We start from the raw sequence: 21,809 nt of genomic DNA, 5'->3' as shown, positions 1-21,809 counted from the left end.
ATTATAGACTCCAACTGGTTCAAATACTTTATTATATACCAGGAAAATGTAACTCAATATGTGGGATTGAGTTATCAAAATCCACTGCCATAAACACTAATACAATTATTCCAGGACACTATATGGTATGTTTGTCAAAAATGTCCAAAAAGGTCCAGAATAATAGTCAGGTACAAATAACATCTAACTTCAAAGAAAGTTCCAAATAATATAAACCTCACAATGAAAACCGTAAGTGAAATAGCAAGACAGAGCCAATAGAAAATAATGTACAAATTACCCAATGAATACCATCGAAAAGTCCAATGCGGCAGAACTTAAATGTACTCACTGTACTAACCAATAGTACATGAAAACGTCATACCTGCACTGCAGTACTAACTGTATGGGGTTCAATACAGGATAATCATATGCTTCAATGGTCAATTATTCATTACACCATAGCAGGGACTAAATTTGGAAAACGGAAAGCTATAGCGTAATGAGTTCAGAAAATGTCTTCAAAATATTTTAACAACTTTAGATCAAATTAAATATTTTTATAGTTTATTGAAATAATTCGCTGAAATGGAAAATTGGTTAAGTTATAAAATATACAAAGTAAAATATAAAAAGAATACTATAAATCGCTGCCACAAATCCATTTGATGTCATCAGAGACCAACAGAGATTGTTTTGCAAACATGATTTGATAAACCAGCTCTCTTTGTAGAGTTCCAGAATTTGAAAGTGGGCTAAACTGAGATATCAATTTAGAATCTACTACAAAAAAATGTGAATTTTCTCTTCTATTTATGTTCACAAATGACAGTTGGCTTGCAGTATCTGTTTTGATTTCTTTCAAAAATCAATTTAATACGAAACTCAAGCTCTATCCATCAGGACTTTGTTTTAGAACACAGAAATTTAGCAACAATACAAAGAAGCTTTTAAAATTTACATATCAAAGTTTTATGCACTCTAGCTGCTGATGATATATGAAATGAAATGAAAACATCAATATAAGTAATGCATATTTATCTGTATATCTATAAATAATGCATATCTATTTGTACATCATATTTAACTTATAAGAATTTACTTACAGAAAAAGCATAAATTATCAATATAAATATATAAAAACATAATCATAGTTGATACTTCTCAATTGGAAAATTTAAGATATCATAGAAGATGGAACCTTTTATTTTTAAATATATCAAATTAAAGAAATAATATTATATTAAAGGAAAACAATATGTTTATAAAAGATTTTTTTTTTTATTTTAATGAAGATATATGATTTAAAAGAAAGGTTGAAATGCTTACTGGTGAACTTTAAGAGTAAAAATGATTATGTGCAGTATGATTTGATTTTAAATAGAAAGCAATGCTGATGACAAATATTCTAACAATCTTTCTGAACAAAGACAAAACAAACCCTCTGTTCCTGGGGGGAAATGAACATGCCATTACCACATATAATTTATCATGCTTAAACTTACTTGTGGCGAGATATATGGTACTGTCGAAGTATCTATCACATCTGGGTTCAGTAGTAAAGGTACACAATTGTTCCCCATTTGAATTCCAGATTCAGATTCCATAGTCAAAATGTGAGAGGGTGGGGTTTGTAACAGATAAGAGGGCGGGGATTGAAGATGTGTAGGGGAGTGAACCTTTGGGTGACTAGAATAATTTCCAAGGTACTCTGAAAATCAAAAATATAAATCTGTGATAGAGAGCCTTTTCTATAGATATGTTTCATCAGTGTAGAATGTATGTCAAACCTACAGAAGATGCCAATTTTTTTCAAAGAACACATATTTTATTAATTTGATATGTGATGAATGGTAGGAAACTTATTCAATAATCAAGACAATATTTAATTCCAAATTAACATTAACAACATTAAAACAAACTGAATCCTTTAAATACAACATTTCATATAAAACTGAAAAAGGTTGCATGCATGAAATTTTTTTTATTCAATTTGTACTATGCATAAATTAAAAAAAAAATCATGACTGTCATAATTGTCATTTTTGAATATATTTCTATAACCAACATGTTCCACAGAAAAGAGTAAAAAGATACTAAAACTGTCAATCAAAGAAATGAATTGCATTTTTCTGACAACAATCATGCAGAACTTTAATTTTTTAGATGATTTTAAGAATTTCCAAAGCTTTTGTTAATATAAAATCTAATCACAACAAACATCATAAAACAGAAGCAATACACAATAACAATAACAATCTTTGTAATTAAATATTACCATTGACATCTTTGACAACTGTAACACCCTCTAAATGTTCCTCTTCTTCCTCCTCCATTTCATGGGGAGAATGCATTTCAGGAGACTGAGGTACAGAAGAGGTATTCTGTGAAATCTCTGGTGTTGGGGGTACTAAGGTAGGAGTGGGTTTTACTTCTGAAAAAGCAAATAAAAAATAGAAATTTATTGTCAACATCACATATTTATTCTATTTCTATATTAAGTTAAGGTGAAAAGAAAAATTCTCTTCTTCAATTACAAGAAAATCCCTCTGTTTTTACTGTCAAACTCAAATATTTTTTTATTGTGATTATTTATCTTTCCAAATAGATTCATTTTTTTTATTTTTCTTCTGGTTATGCTTGTTGATAGAAAAATGTGTTTTGTTTCTGGTTATGCTTGTTGATAGAACAATGTGTTTAGCTTCTGGTTATGCTTGTTGATAGAACAATGTGTTTAGCTTCTGGTTATGCTTGTTGATAGAACAATGTGTTTAGCTTCTGGTTATGCTTGTTGATAGAACAATGTGTTTAGCTTCTGGTTATGCTTGTTGATAGAACAATGTGTTTAGCTTCTAGTTATGCTTGTTGATAGAACAATGTGTTTAGCCTTCTGGTTATGCTTGTTGATAGAACACGGTGTTTAGCCTTCTATGTATTTTCAGGATGACCAATGTTCATTTATTTATAGTCAAATAACAGTTCATTTTATACATCACCCTGTGTTCAACTAAATATTTCTATGTATGCAGTAAACAAAATTCAATAAATTTATGTTATCTCCAAATCAAAACTTCACTTAGATCAAAATTGCTTTTTTTCTCAGACATCACTATGTATTAAAAGGCTAACTTCATACCAGTCATTTTAAATTTTCTTTACCTCTAACTGTAGGTTTAAAAACATCATTTCTGAGATTAGGTAGAAATGTATCAATTCTGTCCCAGCTGAGCTTCCATAACGTTGATTCAGCACCATGAGATGTCTGGAAGATGCCAGCTGTATCCATCACTAATAACATATTTTTCAAGGACTCAGGAATAGCTTCAGCCTGTAAATTGTTTAAACTATTATCAGTCTACATCTGAACATTTACAAAAATTGCTGAAAACTGCAAATTTCATTTTAAATATAAAAATAAGGAAATGTGAAGGCAGTTTCGTCTAAGTTCTACACAAGGAAGCAATTTCAAAGTGAAAGTATTAACATAAGTGATATATATATAAATTTTCAGCAATATATTTTCTTATTAAAATTGTACATTAATGTCAAGTTATTAGACTTTTTTAAACTGGCATTTGGTAAATGAAACAAACCAACACAAATCCTAAATAAATAAGGATACATTTCTAGTACGTCAGTATTGTTTGTCGGTGTTTTTTTCAAATTTTTTCCTTGTTCTTTTTTAATCTGTACAGGTTTTGCTTGATATTAAATTTCACAGCTTTCGTTTTCTATCATTTTATCTACTAGCAAATATTCTTCCTGTTCATACATTAGTTTCCAATTAGATACTAATTTCTAAGCACAAATCAAGTCTTTTGAACTAGTCCTTGAAAGGAGACCAGATTTACCAAATATTCAGACACACATCAAATAACACTAAATCCATGATTATATTCAAAACCTACCAGTAAATCACTGTTGTCAGCATGCATATATTTGTCCATAAATTCTAATATAGTTAACCATAAAGCTGTAAATGTACTCAGTGACAACAATGGTGTCAGGTGCTGTAAGAAAACCTGTAAATACACAAAATGTAAACATACTCAGTGACAGCAATGGTGTCAGGTGCTGTAAGAAAACCTGTAAAAACACAAAATGTAAATGTACTCAGTGACAGCAATGGTGTCAGGTATTGTAAGAAAACCTGTAAATACACAAAATGTAAATGTACCCATCGACAGCAATGGTGTCAGGTGCTGTAAGAAAACCTGTAAATACACAAAATGTAAACATACTCAGTGACAGCAATGGTGTCAGGTGCTGTAAGAAAACCTGTAAATACACAAAATGTAAATGTACTCAGTGACAGCAATGGTGTCAGGTGCTGTAAGAAAACCTGTAAATACACAAAATGTAAATGTACTCAGTGACAGCAATGGTGTCAGGTGCTGTAAGAAAACCTGTAAATACACAAAATGTAAACGTACTCAGTGACAGCAATGGTGTCAGGTGCTGTAAGAAAACCTGTAAATACACAAAATGTAAATGTACTCAGTGACAGCAATGGTGTCAGGTATTGTAGGAAAACCTGTAAATGCACAAAATGTAAATGTACTCAGTGACAGCAATGGTGTCAGGTGCTGTAAGAAAACCTGTAAATACACAAAATGTAAATGTACTCAGTGACAGCAATGGTGTCAGGTGCTGTAAGAAAACCTGTAAATACACAAAATGTAAATGTACTCAGTGACAGCAATGGTGTCAGGTGCTGTAAGAAAACCTGTAAATACACAAAATGTAAATGTACTCAGTGACAGCAATGTGTCAGGTATTGTAGGAAAACCTCTAAATTCACAAATTGTAAATGTACTCAGTGACAGCAATGGTGTAAGGTCCTGTAAGAAAACCTGTAAATACACACATTGTAAATGTACATGTTATTCATATGGAATACCAGTGATTTGGACTTTCAATCTTTAATGCTACATTGGAGTTCAGTAAATCTATTTCTTTCTAAGTTCCTTGTATTTAAAACTATTTTTTCCGTGATTTTGTTTTTCATAAATAAATTGTACATAAAACATTTTGAGTAGTATTTCAATACCGTAGAAAGGCTTGTATAGTTCGCACTGGTACATAGTCCGCACCCCCTTCTCCCCACGAAATTTTAGGTAAAAAAACTTTTTGGAACTGTTAAAAAAGGTCTAATGAAACTCCGGTAATTTCAAATCCTGTGCGGTCGTTTTACGGTATTTTCTTGGAAAAACCTGTTTTCCATCATCAAACAGAAGCTGAAACTGCTTGTAAATGATTCTAGAACGCTTCATGATTGTTAAAATAAGTTTAATTCACTTAAAAAACAATTTAGAAACTTGTGTATGTTTAAACAGGAAGTTTAAAAAGCACGTGTAAAAGAAGAAATTAACCGGTGAGAGTCGAAATCCGTACATAACAGATATCACTATAATACGACTTTGAAAGTAAAACAGTTCCATCCTTTTGTAAAACAGTCTTTAATATATCTATCACATTAATGTTTGAAGGGTCTGAAGCTAATACAAACCATATTAGTCAGTATGAAACACCAAAACGGAACGAACAATAACTGATTACGTTTTGTAGTTTACAAATTCTAAGCTGGTTTACGGTTGTCTTTTTCACTATGTTTGTATCATTTCAATCAAGCAGATACCAGTTTATTTCAACCAATGCATTGAAAAGAAACGAGAAATTTGTAATGAAAGGTTTAGTTTTTATATTTATCAGTATTAATTTGATATTGAATAGAAATAACTTATTAATATGGATGAGTTAAAATTATTAGTTTGAAAAATGATAAGAGCGCCCTCTACAATATAAATAACAAAGATGGCGGAACGTAAACAAACCACTTCGCCCACGAAATTGAAATTTTTCTCTTATATCTTGCTTATTGTACTCTATAGTACGCACCCCGTCTGGAAGGTCCAATTTTGGAGAATAAAACCGCGGACTATACAAGCCTTTCTACGGTAAGTGTCATTTAATGTACAACACTATGTCTTATTGAAGTCCTTACTTTAGTGAGAAGGGCTGAAGCTCTCATTCTTGTTTCTTCCATACCAGTAGGGTCCTGTATATTTATATTTTCCAGTAATTTGGTTAACAATGGAAACAGCACCTAAAATACAACAAAATGTATGTAAATAACACGTAAAAAAGTTCTTCCATCTATCTGAATGACAGTTCAATTTCAAATAAGTTTAATGGTTTATCTTTTTGACTGTAATTGTGGATAGTTTTACAGCTGGTTGTTATGTTCATGATTTCAATGAATAAACTTTTCTTTCCAGGGTCAAATTCTTCCATCGAACCATATATTTGCCCTTCATACCATGATTGCTGCTGTCTACAACTGTTTGTCTGAGGGATGTTTTCACACATTTTACTTGATCACAAAATCAGCTCAATATGATACTTTCACCCTATAAATATTGATCTAAAATAAATCACATTACAAATACCTGTATGCATTTAAGGCTGTATGTACTAAGATTTGACAATATGTATTAACCAAAGGTAAATCAAAACTTTCTTTTCCTCTCTTTCCTTGACAGCTATTTTTTTTTTTTTTAACATTTTGATTTTTGGCTAGAAAGAAAATTTGTCAGCTGTTGTATATGTGTCTTAAATAATACTGTAAATAATCCGATTATCTTTTGCAAAGATTATTTCACTTCATTTTCACTTGTAGAAAGGGTTAATAGCAAAAATAAGTTGGCTTACAGTAAACAATAACAAAATATTATTATTTAGGGATAGTTTCATTGCACCATTACATTTATCTACTCAATTAATTTGCAGGAATACATGAATACCACAGCAATGTAATTGTTATTTAGGATAAAAATGATCCTGAACTTATGATTTTTTCTTCTTTTTTTCTCAGTGAAATAATTACTTTGTTAAAGCAGGATTCCCATTCTGCAGCAGATAATGTCTGAAGGTCATGAACCAGCAATGCCCTCTGCAGGTAAGTTAGTGCTTGGCTTCTTACTTGTCGTCTGACATCACAACATAATCTTGCAATTCCTGTAAGCACATTATTTTGTATAAACAATAACTTATTAAACAATAATTTATTATGATTATGCTGTAGACTATACAAGTATTTGGACCATATACTAATGGTTTCATGAAGCCGTACAGTGAACTTCAGTTGCTAACCTATGTCATTTGGTCTCTGGTGGAGAGTTGTCTCATTGGCAATCATACCACACCTCCTTATTTTCATATTATTCCATTACCAATGTGATGCCAAGAACAAGAATCATACGATCTACTGATCAAAGATATAACAGGATTGGAATTTAAGTACCAGTATTGTATAGTCATAACATCAGACAATTAAGAAGAATGAATCCTGAATTTTCAATAACACTTCAAACAGTAACATGTTGAAAACATCAAAGTCAAACCTGATCAGTTTTTTATGGTCAACAATATTTGTATAAAACCTTAGATTTGGTTAGTTTTACTTGTTATCTCTTCCAAAAACCTACTAAAACTCAACAAAGGCAGAACACCTGAAGACTAAATGTTAAATCTACCAAAACTGAATTTTACTTGTTTTTAACCATCCATAAAAGTTTCAGAAGATTTGTTCAAGCAGTACTTTTCATGCGTCTCAGATGAATGAACAAGAAGATCCATTTAAATTCCATGGTTTTGTTGAGCAGGGATAAAAGGTTCAGTGGGGTGTTACATTTTAAAACAAATGTTCGATGGGTAAATAAAAATATCTGTTACTGAAATGTAAGAATTCACAGATTCATCAGCGATAATTATTCAGTGAAAAGAAAACAGACATAATATGTATGGTGTGACTGTATTCATTTATACTCATATAACTCTGTCAGTACATATACAGTCCAAGTGTTAAGTTATAACATTTTAAGAACAATTATGAACAATGCAATCTTTTTGCATAAAGTCTAAAATCTAAATTTATACTGGATCATACCTAATTTAAGGATTTTTTTAAGTAAGAGATTCATATCATCAATATATTTCTCTTTTTTTTTCTCTCAGATAAACATAAAGTATGTCTACACTTTATCATTTCTCAATCAATTATTACATCTTCCTTCCAACTCACCTTGCAGTAATGGGCACCAACATTTCAGCCATAATGCATTAGTTCCAGCATCTATAGTATCATTTGGATCTTGATGAATTTTGTCCTCCTCTGCCCATGATTTATATATAGAAGCTGCTCTTGTGTGGAGTGTGTGCATTAAATCTAATAGCTGTATAGATAAAGAATGTATTCCTGCAGCAGTTCCTTCTACCTCCCCTTCTTCATCAGATAAGTTTATATTCTGATGTAAACGACTTGGTGAAGAACTAGACTTTTTCATTTTAAGTTTTGATTTTTTGTGCTGATTTTTTGTCATTTTTGGCTTCTTTTCTGGTAAAAGGATTCTCTGTCGACCTACAAAAGATAAATGTGGAATGAGTCCATGGGACACAGATGATGCCCCCGCTTGCATATCATATTAAGATATAAAGGGACATAACTGAAGAACAGTAACAGTGACACTTCCAAAATTTGTACTTGAACTGAGTTTTGTGGTAATAAGCATTGTGTATAAGTTTCATAACATTTGGTTGAGGCAAACCAAAGTTAGAGAACGGAAACAAAATATTCAGCAATTTTTATGTTTATAAAGGGCATAACTAAAGAACGGTAAAATTGACGCCACTCAATTTCGAACTTGATCTGTATTATGTGGTAATAAGCATTGTGTATAAGTTTTATAACATTTGGTTGAGGCAAACTTAAGTTAGAGAACAGAAACGAAAAACTCAGCAATTTTTATGTTTATAAAGGGGCATAACTCAAGAACCGTTATCGTGACGGCACCCAATTTCAAACTTGATCTGTGTTTTGTGATAATAAGCATTGTGTATAAGTTTCATAACATTTGGTTGAGGCAAACTAAACTTAGAGAACGGAAACCAACTTTGGGACGTACGTACCTACAGAAGGACAGCGGTAAAACTTAATGCTCCCTCCGCTACGGCGGGGGCATAAAAAATGACTTAATTTGATTCCAACATATTAGAGAATATGTGGCAACCTGAAGTTTGTTTTAGATGATTATCATAACTTCTGATTTTAACTTTACCTTAGTTTATATAAATACTACCTATCAGTATGAAGTAATGGAAATTAGAAATAAAAACAAAATGATTAAGCAACTATGTACAGCATCTGCTGAAAAAGCTAAGTGTCAGTCCCAATAATTTGATCATGGTTAACGTTGTAATAGCAAAATGACCGACAACTTAGCTCAAAGTAAGATATAAAACTTGTTTTTATCAAAGTTTCAATACCTTACAAACAATCTTATGAACATGACTTAATGGTATAAACACAGCTTTTTACTTACCTCCATTTAGACTTGTTTCCACAAATGATCTTATTGCATGAACACAACTTTCAAAGTTTAAGGGTGTAATGTGAGCAGCATCTCGTACCAGAAATGATAATGTTTCTGATGATTTCAATAAAGATTTACTATCACAGTAATACAGTTCTTCATTTAATTCTATGGTATATTGATTTGTTGTTAAGCTGGTTTTTCTTGGTTGCTCTTCTTTAGTGGAAATGTTCTCTCTATTGACCTGAAAAGTAAAAGGAACATGAATAATTTTTGTCTGATGATTGACCTTCAGTAACCTTTTGCAATGATATAATTTGATTTTTCAGACAAAAAATAAAACTAATGAGTATTATTGCAGACTTTCCCAACAGTTTGAGGTGGGATATCTATATAAAATGTCATATGCCAATTGAAACATATTACAACTTGTAATATTGTTAAAGGTAAACAGGAAGTTGGCAAAATCCTGAAAGAGAGACAATTTTGGTGGGAAAATCTTTAGGATAGATTAAATTTGAACAAGAAATGATTGTAACAGGATGCTGTTACGAAGTCTCCCAAACGAAGCTCCCATAATTCGTAATTCCCATGGTCGCCTGACATTGAGCAAAGTCCAGTGAAAATTGGTTTGGTCCAGTAAAGTTATATGCATTAGTGATGCCTGGGGACTAACCCTGTATATCATTCAAATCATCTTGGCATGACAAACCAGAATATATATGGTTTAGGGGTGGGGATCTCAACCATTTACAAGATATTAGAACTTTCTCAAATGGCAGGGGGTCGGGATGACCCCTGGGGACTAACCCTGTATATCATTCAAACCATCTTAGCATGACAAACCAGAATATATATGGTTTAGGGGTGGGGATCTCGACCATTTACAAGATATTAGAACTTTCTCAAATGGCAGGGGGTCGGGATGACCCCTGGGGACTAACCCTGCATATCATTCAAACCATCTTAGCATGACAAACAAGAATATATATGGTTTAGGGGTGGGGATCTTGACCACTTACAAGATATTAGAACTTAAATGGCATAGGGTGGGGGTGACCCCTGGGGACTAACCCTGTATTTCATTTGATTTGCTTTATCATGACAAACCAGAATATATATGGTTTAGGGGTGGGGATCTCGACCATTTACAAGATATTAGAACTTTCTCAAATGGCAGGGGGTCGGGATGACCCCTGGGGACTAACCCTGTATATCATTCAAACCATCTTAGCATGACAAACCAGAATATATATGGTTTAGGGGTGGGGATCTTGACCACTTACAAGATATTAGAACTTTCTTAAATGGCATGGGGTGGGGGTGACCCCTGGGGACTAACCCTTATTTCATTTCATGTGCTTTATCATGACAAACCAGAATATATATGGTTTAGGGGTGGGGATCTCGACCATTTACAAGATATTAGAACTTTCTCAAACGGCAGGGGGTCGGAATGACCCCTGGGGACTAACCCTGTATATCATTCAAACCATCTTATCATGACAAACCAGAATATATATGGTTTAGGGGTGGGGATCTCAACCATTTACAAGATATTAGAACTTTCTCAAATGGCAGGGGGTCGGGATGACCCCTGGGGACTAACCCTGTATATCATTCAAACCATCTTAGCATGACAAACCAGAATATACATGGTTTAGGGGTGGGGATCTCGACCATTTACAAGATATTAGAACTTTCTCAAATGGCAGGGGGTCGGGATGACCCCTGGGGACTAACCCTGTATATCATTCAAACCATCTTAGCATGACAAACCAGAATATATATGGTTTAGGGGTGGGGATCTCGACCATTTACAAGATATTAGAACTTTCTCAAATGGCAGGGGGTGGGGATGACCCCTGGGGACTAACCCTGCATATCATTCAAACCATCTTAGAATGACAAACAAGAATATATATGGTTTAGGGGTGGGGATCTTGACCACTTACAAGGTATTAGAACTTTCTTAAATGGCAGGGGGTGGGGGTGACCCCTGGGGACTAACCCTGTATTTCATTTAATGGGTTTTATCATTTAGAACATTTTCAATTAAAAAGATTGTGTCTATCACAAACGGTTTTCAATTTATAATCATTTGAAAATTTTTAAAAATAAAATCCCATAGGGTTCTATAGTAAAACCCTCTTTTCTTTTTGCCCCTCAAAGTACCCCTTTATAAACCCCATTGCACAAACAAAACCCTGATTGCACCACTAGACATGTTAGTCTAACATATTGTGAAACCCTAAGTTAATCTGACAAGCGGTTTTGGAGAACGGGTGCGGACAAGTTCAAATTTAAAAGCGGCGGAAGAGGAAGAGGAAGAGGAAGAGGAAGAATAATAATAATAATAATAAGAACTGAGCAAAAACAATAAGTCTTCCCAAACTTCGTTTGGGAGACTTAATAATTGATGTCAAAATGTTGATGCAAATAAAGGATGACCTTTTGATATCATTATTTAAATCTTTCCTGGTATTAAGCATATTAAGGTAAAATAAATGATCCTAGACAAGTCAACCAGGTGGTCTTGATTGTATAGGTAATCTTAGAAAATTTAAAAATAAAAAAAAATCAATAGCACCACATTGTGATTGAATAGATCTGTGGTCTGTCCAAAAGAACAATGGTGAAATGTGATAGTTCAACTAACAAGTTATTAACATTTATAATGTCAAATTCCAAAATCAAACTTATCCTGTATGATTCATGACATAGTGTATATTTTTTACAGATTTGGTCATCCAATTCTTTAATGTCTTCAAAACACAGAAAGTGAAGCACCAAAAATAAAAATTAAATAGTGAGGACTGAAGGGTAAAAATATCATTGATTCTGCATTGTAATAAGCATGTATGTAGTATGGACAAAGGAAAGTAACTCAAATTGTTTCATGTACCATGCACAATTTATATAATTTTCTTGAGTATGGTTTTAAATATATATATATATAAGGTGATTTGGTGCCACGATATCTCAGTAGCATGAGTTTGAATCCCTGCCAGGGAAGAATAAAAAATTTGATTCGCAAAATTACAGATCTAACATTGTTGGGCTGTTATTTAGACGAATTATTCTGTAACTGGAATATCTGAGTATATATTTCATTGATAAATTTCTTGAAATTGTCATGGCTAAAATGTATAGAATGTAGTGCTCAATGCACTATGTTTTGTTTATCTCAAAAGTGGTGATAAAGTCTGGAAAATTGATAACTATCAGGTCAGTCACATAAGGGTTTGGTTGCATGAATGCAATCTTTACCCAAAAGCAAACAAGAAGTTCTATCTCATACCTGCCAACTTTTCAAAATCTCTATGGATGATTTGAAGCGCAAGAGGACCTTATGCTCCTCTTATATTGTCATAAGTCTTCTTAATCCACTACTATATTGTTTGAATGAGTATGTATGTGCTTAAATACCCTTTTAACTCATTTGAATGCCTTTTTTGAGGTCTTCCGTTTATATAATAAAGAATTTCAAAATTCAAGTCAACACCTCTCATGGGGATATCCCCCATAAATCAGGATAGTTGGCAAGTCTGCTATCTTTACAGGGTACCAGGTTATTGTTAAACTTACAAGTAACCAGCTGCCATTTTCTGGTACAGGTCTAACTTCTAGAGGTGAAGGACACCTATGAGCCTTTGACTGGGATTCATACAAATCTCCGTCGGAATTATATCCTCTATCATAACCATCTGATGTACTAACACTCGTCACTTCACTGTCACTCTGAGCACCTGTAAATAAGAATCACAGTTTATACATTGAAGGATGTGACATGTTATTTTGATGAACTACTGTGTCAACGTTTGTCTGAAAAAGACAAGGGGTACTATGAGCTAAGCTCACATAATGATACCAATCCCCTTGCAAAGTTAATGCTTTGGTAAGGGAAACCCCAAAATTAATTGAGATCAAAAACATAATAGGATATTATATAGTGAAGATTCTGAGGAAATTTCATCAAATTATGATGAGGCCTTTCGGTGGATAACAGGATATAAATGTATACTGAGTGTGCATATGGTTGATGATGAAAACCCAGAAAAAATGTATCTGATAAAAAAATCAAAATAGGTGCACAATACCATTAGATGGTAAAGATTGTGAAAAAACAGTAGGCTGTAAAAGTTAGTAAAATTAACAACATTATCACAAATCAGTCTTAAAGTGGTTTCTTGGACAACAGGTATTTTGTTGACCCTTGAACCTAGACTTGATGCAATTTAAGACCTTATTATATAGACACCTGTCGATTGTTTAAGACCATATGTTGACTTCAGATCATTAGATGAATGTATGCCTTTGTGTAGTTGAATTGCTGCCTCATTGATGTATACCCATGCTGCCTCATTGATGTATACCCACGCTGCCTCATTGATGTATACTCATGCTGCCTCATTGATGTATACCCATGCTGCCTCATTGATGTATACCCACGCTGCCTCATTGATGTATACCCACGCTGCCTCATTGATGTATACCCATGCTGCCTCATTGATGGATACCCACGCTGCCTCATTGATGTATACTCACGCTGCCTCGTCGATGTATACCCACACTGCCTCATCGATGTATACCCACGCTGCCTCATTGATGTATACCCACGCTGCCTCATTGATGTATACCCAAGCTGCCTCATTGATGTATACCCATGCTGCCAGGTTGATGTATACCCACACCTTAATTTAAGGACTAAAATTGGTAATGCACTTTAGATGTAATAGATTGATCTACAGATCAAGCAAAAATAGTGTAGATTCTGAAAGTAATGGTTGATCTTAAACAAGGTGAAAAATATGACAGGTGGTTGCAATAATTAAACCTAACATCTTATCTTAACAAATATTCTACTACAAAAAGATCATGTATTGTAATCATTGTAAGATTTGGCCAAGCAAAGCAAGCAACACAGATATCACATAGAGTAAACTATAACACAGATACCACTATTACATTGGAACAAAACAGTGGCAACTGTGGCTTGTCACTTTACCTTTAATCAACAGCGCAGAAATGATAGAAACATTTAAGCTGTAGTAAGAAGGAGGATTAGCACTGTAGTAAATTGATTTCAAAAGAACACTTCATGATTTTCATTAGGCTTTTAATTGACATAGATATAGGAATGCAGATTTCAAAGTAATTCTCTTATTTGTTACCTTTTGTCGCCTTATTCTAATGAAAAATATTCTGCGAATTATCAAAACTAGATGAATGATAGAGAGTGTTAATTGGCCTTAACAAATTTCAAAAATCAAATTTGTTTTATATATGAAACAGTTTGTACTATAGAACTGAAGCAACAACTTCCAGAATGTAAAAATAAACATTTACCTTCAATAAATTATCCTGATGATAATAAGAAGTACATTTTTTATTGAAATTTCCTAAATTTGATAATTTTCAACTGTTTTCTGCATATTTTTGATGATTGGGGAAATTGCCTCTGATTTCAAGAAAAAATAAAATATCTCCAAATGAGATGTAAACTACCTTCTTCATAATGTCAAAAATATATAAATTTGTTTTTTTTTAAGTTTTATATCATTTTCTGGAATTCAACGTACGATATGTAATGATGACAGCTGGTTCATGTTTCAAATGTTAAAAAATTTGCCATATATATGCAAAACATAAAAAAAAATTACATGCCCCTTAATATCTTTTTAACAAAAGTATTTAAAATAAGTATATTTCAAAACTAAGAGTTTATTTGTTTTGCCTTCCATGAACTATAATGATCTTACCTGCATCAGATATTGCTTCTGACATTTCTACACCTGAACACACTTGTAAAATAGGGGGAGGGTTTGCTCCTGCCCCAACAACCTCTAACAATGTAAACAAAGTAAACCAGTCTTGTCCAGTGTGTATATTTGCTGCATTAGTCCGTAACAAGTCATGTAATCCAAAAGCAATATGTCTAGTTATGCAATGTATCACAGATGGTTTCATCATTAATGTTATTCGTAATGACGTCAAAACCTGTGGTGCTATTTCTTCTCGCCGCAATAGTCTAATGGCTAATCGTAACAACCCTACCACAGCTCTTTCTACTAAGAATGTATGTTCACTGGCATTTACTACAAGATTATATATATGGTCTCTTACTCCTTGCCACACTAAATTTACTCTATCCCTATAATATACAAAAAATTGAAAGTGTTCATTATAATGTTTGAAATTTTATGGTTTATATTTTAAATAACATAATGAAAAATAATAAGGTTATCAATATAATATATTTAGCTATAATTACCATATTTATTTTTATTTGCTTTATAGTTGTGATTTTTTTTTTATTCTAAACAGTTTCCCATTACCCCATTCTTAAAAAGATATATTACTTGTACTTTGTCCCTGACCAGGTGTTTTGAAGTCTTGTAATTAAGTACAACATGCAATTTTTTGGCAATTGTATAATCTTTTCATTGCATGATTTGCCTTTTTGTGATTTGTTTTTGTCTTAAGTATAGATTTGATGAGTCAAGACTGATTTTTACAGTTTGTTCTAAAGTTGTGTTGCTACACTACTGACCCATGAACACATCTAACCCTACAACTGTCCTGAGCAAGGATTCTGTAATTCAATGGTTGTCATTGGTTGGTGTCTGCCATTATTTATTTTTTTTTTATTGTTGTAGTATAGATTAGGCTGTTCATTTTCTCTTATGAAATATTTCACATTTTGCCATCCCAGGGTCTTTTATAGCTAGTGACCTGAATTGTTCACATTTTGCCATCCCAGGGTCTTTTATAGCTAGTGACCTGAATTGTTTCACATTTTGCCATCCCAGGGTCTTTTATAGCCAGTGACCTGAATTGTTTCACATTTTGCCATCCCAGGGTCTTTTATAGCCAGCGACCTGAATTGTTTCACATTTTGCCATCTCAGGGTCTTTTATAGCTAGTGACCTGAATTATTCACTAACTTGTCGTTTGGTCTTTTAATGGTTAGTTGTATCATTGGCAATCCTACCCCATCTCCACATTTTATATCAAGTTGATATTTATTATCAAAAATAGAATAAAGGTGCCACTTCCATTGACTTCTATAGAGTAAAATTCTTGATAAAAATATTATACAAATATGATTTTTGGAAATTAAGATTCAGTATTTTTAGCATTGATCAATTACATCAAAGAATTTCTGAGTAATTTACTTTTACTATTGACGACCATAAAATATTCTTCCAAACAAGAATATATGTCCATAGGTCAATGAGCCTCGCTTCCAGTATCACATTTCCGTGTTCAGTGAACTGTGAAAACAGGATAAAACCTGTAATTTGATATATAGTTTTAATGGACAGATGCAGACCAAAAAACATAATTACCCAAATTTGTTAAAAATGAACATGTTATCCATAAAAGAAGAAGATCTATCTACCTTGAAACTACTTATATCTTATAACTGAAATCAGAGACGTACCTGTTTTGTAAAACAACCTTTATAAGAAACTCTAGGAAGAATACAGCAGCATCTTCATCAAAAGCAGTTTCTGAAGAAACATGGGCCTCTGGGCCTTGTGACTGAACTATTAATGCCTGAAAACAAGAAAATGTTCCAATTTTAGAGCTGAGTTGTATAAAATTTACAATAGATCCTTGATCTTACTAGATCTTATTCCTCTAATTCACTGATTTCCAAGCTACTCACACCATTTGTACTTTTAACAATCATCATATTTTTTATTTATAAAATACATGTAAATATGAATACAAAATATGCACAATATAACACAAATTCATAACTTTTCACCAAGAGTCTTCAAAAATGTTGGCAGCAATTATTATGTACTCAAAGCAAAAGCGTTACAGATGAACGACACTCTTTACAAAATAGCAAATGAAAAATATTTCCTTGAATTCAACACTTTTTTTGATAAAATTACCTTGACAAGTTCCTGTAGTGATTCTTCTCTTAAAAATCTACTATCAGTGATGAGGTTTTCTAGGTTACATTCTTCTATACATTCTTGAGCAAATCTTGTAGCCTCCTGTTCCTCTGGTGTAGGACCTTTAGTACTGGCTGGTTCTGACATGGAGAAGTAGGAGTAAAAACTACTCAATACTCCACTCTCTGATCTATAAATAGATTTATTCAATTAATTCCCTAACACTATATAAAATTTGCTAATGGCTGAAAATAAAGGATTTTTAAAATCTTTTATAATTGCATTCTGTTTATTTTGTTGATCATTATTTGTTCATCAATCAAACATAACAAAGTTGTTTTTTTTTGTTATAAAAAATCATAATTCTCTTGACTTGTGATGAGTCAATTCTAAGATTCATTTAAAACCATTTAAAACTACTGTTGTTGCTCAAACTTGCATTGGTATTTAAAGGTACTAATTTGAATTCAGGGGGTGGGGTGGGGGGGGGCACATGAAACTTGTGTAACTGTACCAAGTCAGGCTAGACTATGTGTGGTACAGGAAGGCATAATTCCATATCATTACATTCAATACTTTGAGTAACTGCCAGCACAATACAGTATTATTTATTAGGGTTTTACTGGTACCTATGGTGTTCTTTTGTCTGTCATAAATGAATTATAGAGTTTAAAATAAGTGATTGTTTCCTTAACAAATTTTTATTGTTAACTCTTATATGAACCATTTTTGGTTTATCTTATCAAGTTGAAAAGGGAAGGGTTGAGTGCTCAGTATTTTATAATCTGGTAATGAATTGATATATTTTATAAATTCCGACAACTATTATTCATCAGGTGTTACTAAATGTTAAATAAAAAACAAATATTTAAAAAAAAAACAGACATGTAAAGAAGATAAGAATTGTATCATGATTCTATACCTTTGTGACGTTGTGTTATCCTCTCTGATTATTGATATTTTCCCTGATGTGTCAATGAAATCCTCAACCTGAAAAAATAAATAATTTTAATTGGGGAAAATCCAAACAAAACAATAAAGACTGTTCCAATATTGACTTTATAGGGTAGTATGGAGGCATTTAAAATTAGTAATTGGTGGATGATAGTATACTCCCTGAATACATCTTCCAAATAATACAGAAATGTGGAAAAAAATATTTTGTGGTTGGTAGTTTAATAAAGTGTCCCACTACTGGATTAAAGTAGAACGTCATCTTTCTAAGCAATATTCCTGCCAAAACCTAGACTACTGTAAATTCAGAAATTTATGCGATGTTTTTATTATTGCGAAAAATGCGACAGGGTTATAATCGCAATAATTTAAACTCGCATTTTGAAATTTTTTATATGAATTAAACAGGATTTTCCTCAATATCGCAAAAATAAAAATCGCATTTTAGTTGCGTGCATTTATTATTGCAATTTTGTAATTTTAGACTTAAATGCGATTTTAATTTTTACGATTTTGAGAAAAATCCTGTTTAGTTCATATGAAATATTTCAAAATGCGAGTTTAAATTATTGCGTTTACAACTCTGTCGCATTTGTCGCAATAATAAAAACCTCGCAATAATTTCTGAATTTACAGTATGTGAAATTAAAAATTACTTTATACAATTTGTATTACAACATACCTCAATTAATGATTTAGGTAACAATTTGGCTCTAAACAATTGTATCATACAGTCCAAGATATTCTTCCATCCTTCTCTCAGTATATCCCCATGTCTGTGAGTCAGTTGAAACACAGTCTGTGCTGCTAGTTTAGCTTTCATGTTACCTCCAAACGACACAGATATACTCTCAGGATTCTGTAATACATAAATTATTTTATACATGATATTCAAGCACATACATTAAATCTGTTGTTTTCCTGTCATAAAGCTTAAGGATGTACACCTCTGAGGAGCCAAAAATTTCTAGAATTAAACTTTTTTTCTTAACCTGATTTTTGGGTTTATATGACTGTAAAAAAATAATTGGTGAAGAAAAAATCTTATGGTGGTGCACTTCTATTTTTGCTACGGCCCTTTGAAAGTACCCAATTTTGATGATTTTCCAGTTTTTTATCAATTTTTAGGCTATTATCGTGAAAAAAATCACAGTTCCACAATTAAACTTTTTTTCATACTTTCAATAAAGATGAAGTCGACCAATCTGAATAAATTTAACTAAAAAAACTATAGGTAGGTGTTAATATAAGATAGTTTTATCATATTTTGATGCTATTTTGTGTCAAATTTACCATGCTGTCAATTTTGTAAATTTGTGATTTTTCTCAGTTTTAAGAACAAAATGCTTATTTTTTCAACTATTTTGTTATAAATGATTGAAAAAATACATATCTAAGAAATTTGAAAAGAAAAATATGATATGGGATGTACATGATTCTGGTAAAATCATTTTTTGTACCCACACTCATTTTCTCAAAATTTTGGCTAAAAAGACTGACTTGATTGGTCGTAAAATTTGAATAAAATGCTTCGCTGGTGCGCAGCTTGATACGACCGCAGAGGTCGAACCCTGAACAGTTGGGGCAAGTTTGGACACAAAATTCAAGCTTGATACAGCTATGACTTTGGATTGTCATTAAATATTTGACACAGCATAGGTTTCTGACACAGGATGAATGTGGTGTAAGAACTGGAAAAAATTTAATTTACCTATTATGGTGGAATATCCATAAACTAAATTGTTTGTTAATTTCAATATATCAAAGAATATGTAGAATTCAATGTTTGATGTAATGTAATAAAGTTGAAATTTGGACCGTTTTTGTTCAATGTGGACCAATTTGGTAACATGTATAAATAATCAAAAATCTAAATACATGGGAGCCCATTTAAATACATCATAAAGGTATTAAAATAGAAAGTGACATCATAGTCATGGCTAAAAATAAACAAAAATCCTTAATCAGCAACATTTAAAGTAATATCTAAAAATAAAATTCCTTTGTAACCATAAAAGCCCATTTAAATACATCATACAGATATTAAAATAGAAAATGACATCATAGTCATGGCTAAACATAGCAAAAAACCCTTAATCAGCATCATTTAACAGTAATATCTAAAAATGGAAATTACATCATAAAGGTATTAAAATAGAAAATGACATCATAGTCATGGCTAAAAATAAACAAAATCCTTAATCAGCATCAGCAACATTTTATAGTAATATCTAAAAATAAAATTTCTTTGTAACCATAAAAGCCCATTTAAATACATCATAACAGATATTAAAATAGAAAATGACATCATAGTCATGGCTAAACATAGCAAAAACCTTAATCAGCATCATTTAACAGTAATATCTAAAAATAAAAATTTCTTTGCAACCATTAAAGTAAAATAAAAAATGACATCATAATCATAGCTAAAAATAAACAAAATTTTTTTTTATTGGCAAATTTTAAATGGAGTTTATTATACTAAAACAATAAATTTGCAAGCATAAACATGATAAAACTCCATTTAAACACATCATAAAAGTATTAAATAATTCAACTACATCATAAGGCTATAAAAATAGAAAATGACTTCATAGTCAAGGCTAAAGGTAAACAAAAAACCTTCATCAGCAAAATTTTATATTGGCAAATTTCCAATGAAGTTTATTACACTAAAATTGTTGGCAAATTTCCAATGCATTTATTAACAATAAAGTTATTGGCAAATTTCCAATTTACATAATTTAAAAGCAGTGTAGATGAGATATTTAAATGAGTTTGAATTACCAACCTTACACTGCTTTTAAATAATGTTCTTTACTCAATTATTTGTCTATTAAAATGGAAACCCTTGTTTTTTAACCTTTTTTCCCCTTATTCCTTAAACATTAGAGCCATAACCACCCCCCCAACCCCCCCCCAAAGCCAATTATTACTTTCCAATGTAACCTAAATTTCCAATATACATAATTTTAAATTTCAATTCCTCATGATATATAACCGTATCATTATTATTTTCTTTCATATATAAATCTGAAACAACCATCTTTAAATGGAAAATTTTAAAGAAAAAAAAAGGAAAAAAAAAATCCTACCCCCCACACATTTTTTCAACCCCCTTTTGATTCATCATCCCCCACCTCAATCACAACCTTCAATTTGTGGTATGGTACATTGCAATACAATTTCACAGAGATCCATACACTTGAACACAAGTTTTTGTTGCAAACTAAAAAAATCCTTATTTTCGACCAATATTTGGCCCCTTATTCATAAATGTTTGAGCAATTAACCCCAAAACTCAATTCCTACTTTCTCTTCGTGATAAAAAAATAACTAACTTAAAATGTAAATTTTAAACAAAAAAAAAAGGAAAAAAAAAAATTACCCCTTTTTTGACCCCCGCCCCCCTTATGATTCATCACCCCCACCCCCCTTTCCCCCCAAACCAAGCTCAATAACAGCCTTGCCTTTGTGGTATGGTACCTTGTAATACAATTTTAGAGAGATCCATACACTTGAACACAAGTTATTGTCTAGAAACTAAAAAATGCTTATTTTAAACCCCTTTTTAGGCCCCTTATTACTAAAT

The 21,809-nt window shown here is 32.0% G+C and overlaps 1 protein-coding gene across 4 annotated transcripts in view; it reads right to left on the bottom strand.

The window, feature by feature from the left end:
• Positions 1–21,809, bottom strand: part of LOC127709822 (Golgi-specific brefeldin A-resistance guanine nucleotide exchange factor 1-like) — a 78,518-nt gene that overhangs the window by 13,615 nt on the left and 43,094 nt on the right. For 3 of the 4 annotated variants that reach the window (XM_052215480.1, XM_052215482.1, XM_052215481.1), the window contains exons 24-37: positions 18,900–19,076; positions 18,186–18,253; positions 17,261–17,453; positions 16,798–16,913; positions 15,113–15,504; positions 12,939–13,099; positions 9,360–9,594; positions 8,063–8,398; positions 6,866–6,996; positions 5,984–6,085; positions 3,888–4,001; positions 3,139–3,307; positions 2,258–2,413; positions 1,485–1,690 (exon numbers count right to left, since the gene is read on the bottom strand). In XM_052215480.1, the coding sequence (XP_052071440.1) occupies positions 1,485–1,690; positions 2,258–2,413; positions 3,139–3,307; positions 3,888–4,001; positions 5,984–6,085; positions 6,866–6,996; positions 8,063–8,398; positions 9,360–9,594; positions 12,939–13,099; positions 15,113–15,504; positions 16,798–16,913; positions 17,261–17,453; positions 18,186–18,253; positions 18,900–19,076 (2,556 nt within the window). The remainder of the gene's footprint in view (positions 1–1,484; positions 1,691–2,257; positions 2,414–3,138; positions 3,308–3,887; positions 4,002–5,983; positions 6,086–6,865; positions 6,997–8,062; positions 8,399–9,359; positions 9,595–12,938; positions 13,100–15,112; positions 15,505–16,797; positions 16,914–17,260; positions 17,454–18,185; positions 18,254–18,899; positions 19,077–21,809) is intronic. The other variant, XM_052215483.1, reaches the window with a different exon arrangement.

The sequence above is a fragment of the Mytilus californianus genome, unplaced genomic scaffold (assembly GCF_021869535.1).
Source record: "Mytilus californianus isolate M0D057914Y unplaced genomic scaffold, xbMytCali1.0.p SCAF_7, whole genome shotgun sequence".
Classification (NCBI taxonomy): Eukaryota; Metazoa; Mollusca; class Bivalvia; order Mytilida; family Mytilidae; genus Mytilus; species Mytilus californianus.
Note: the sequence above shows the minus strand (reverse complement) of the source record. Positions and strands in the feature narration are given on the sequence as shown.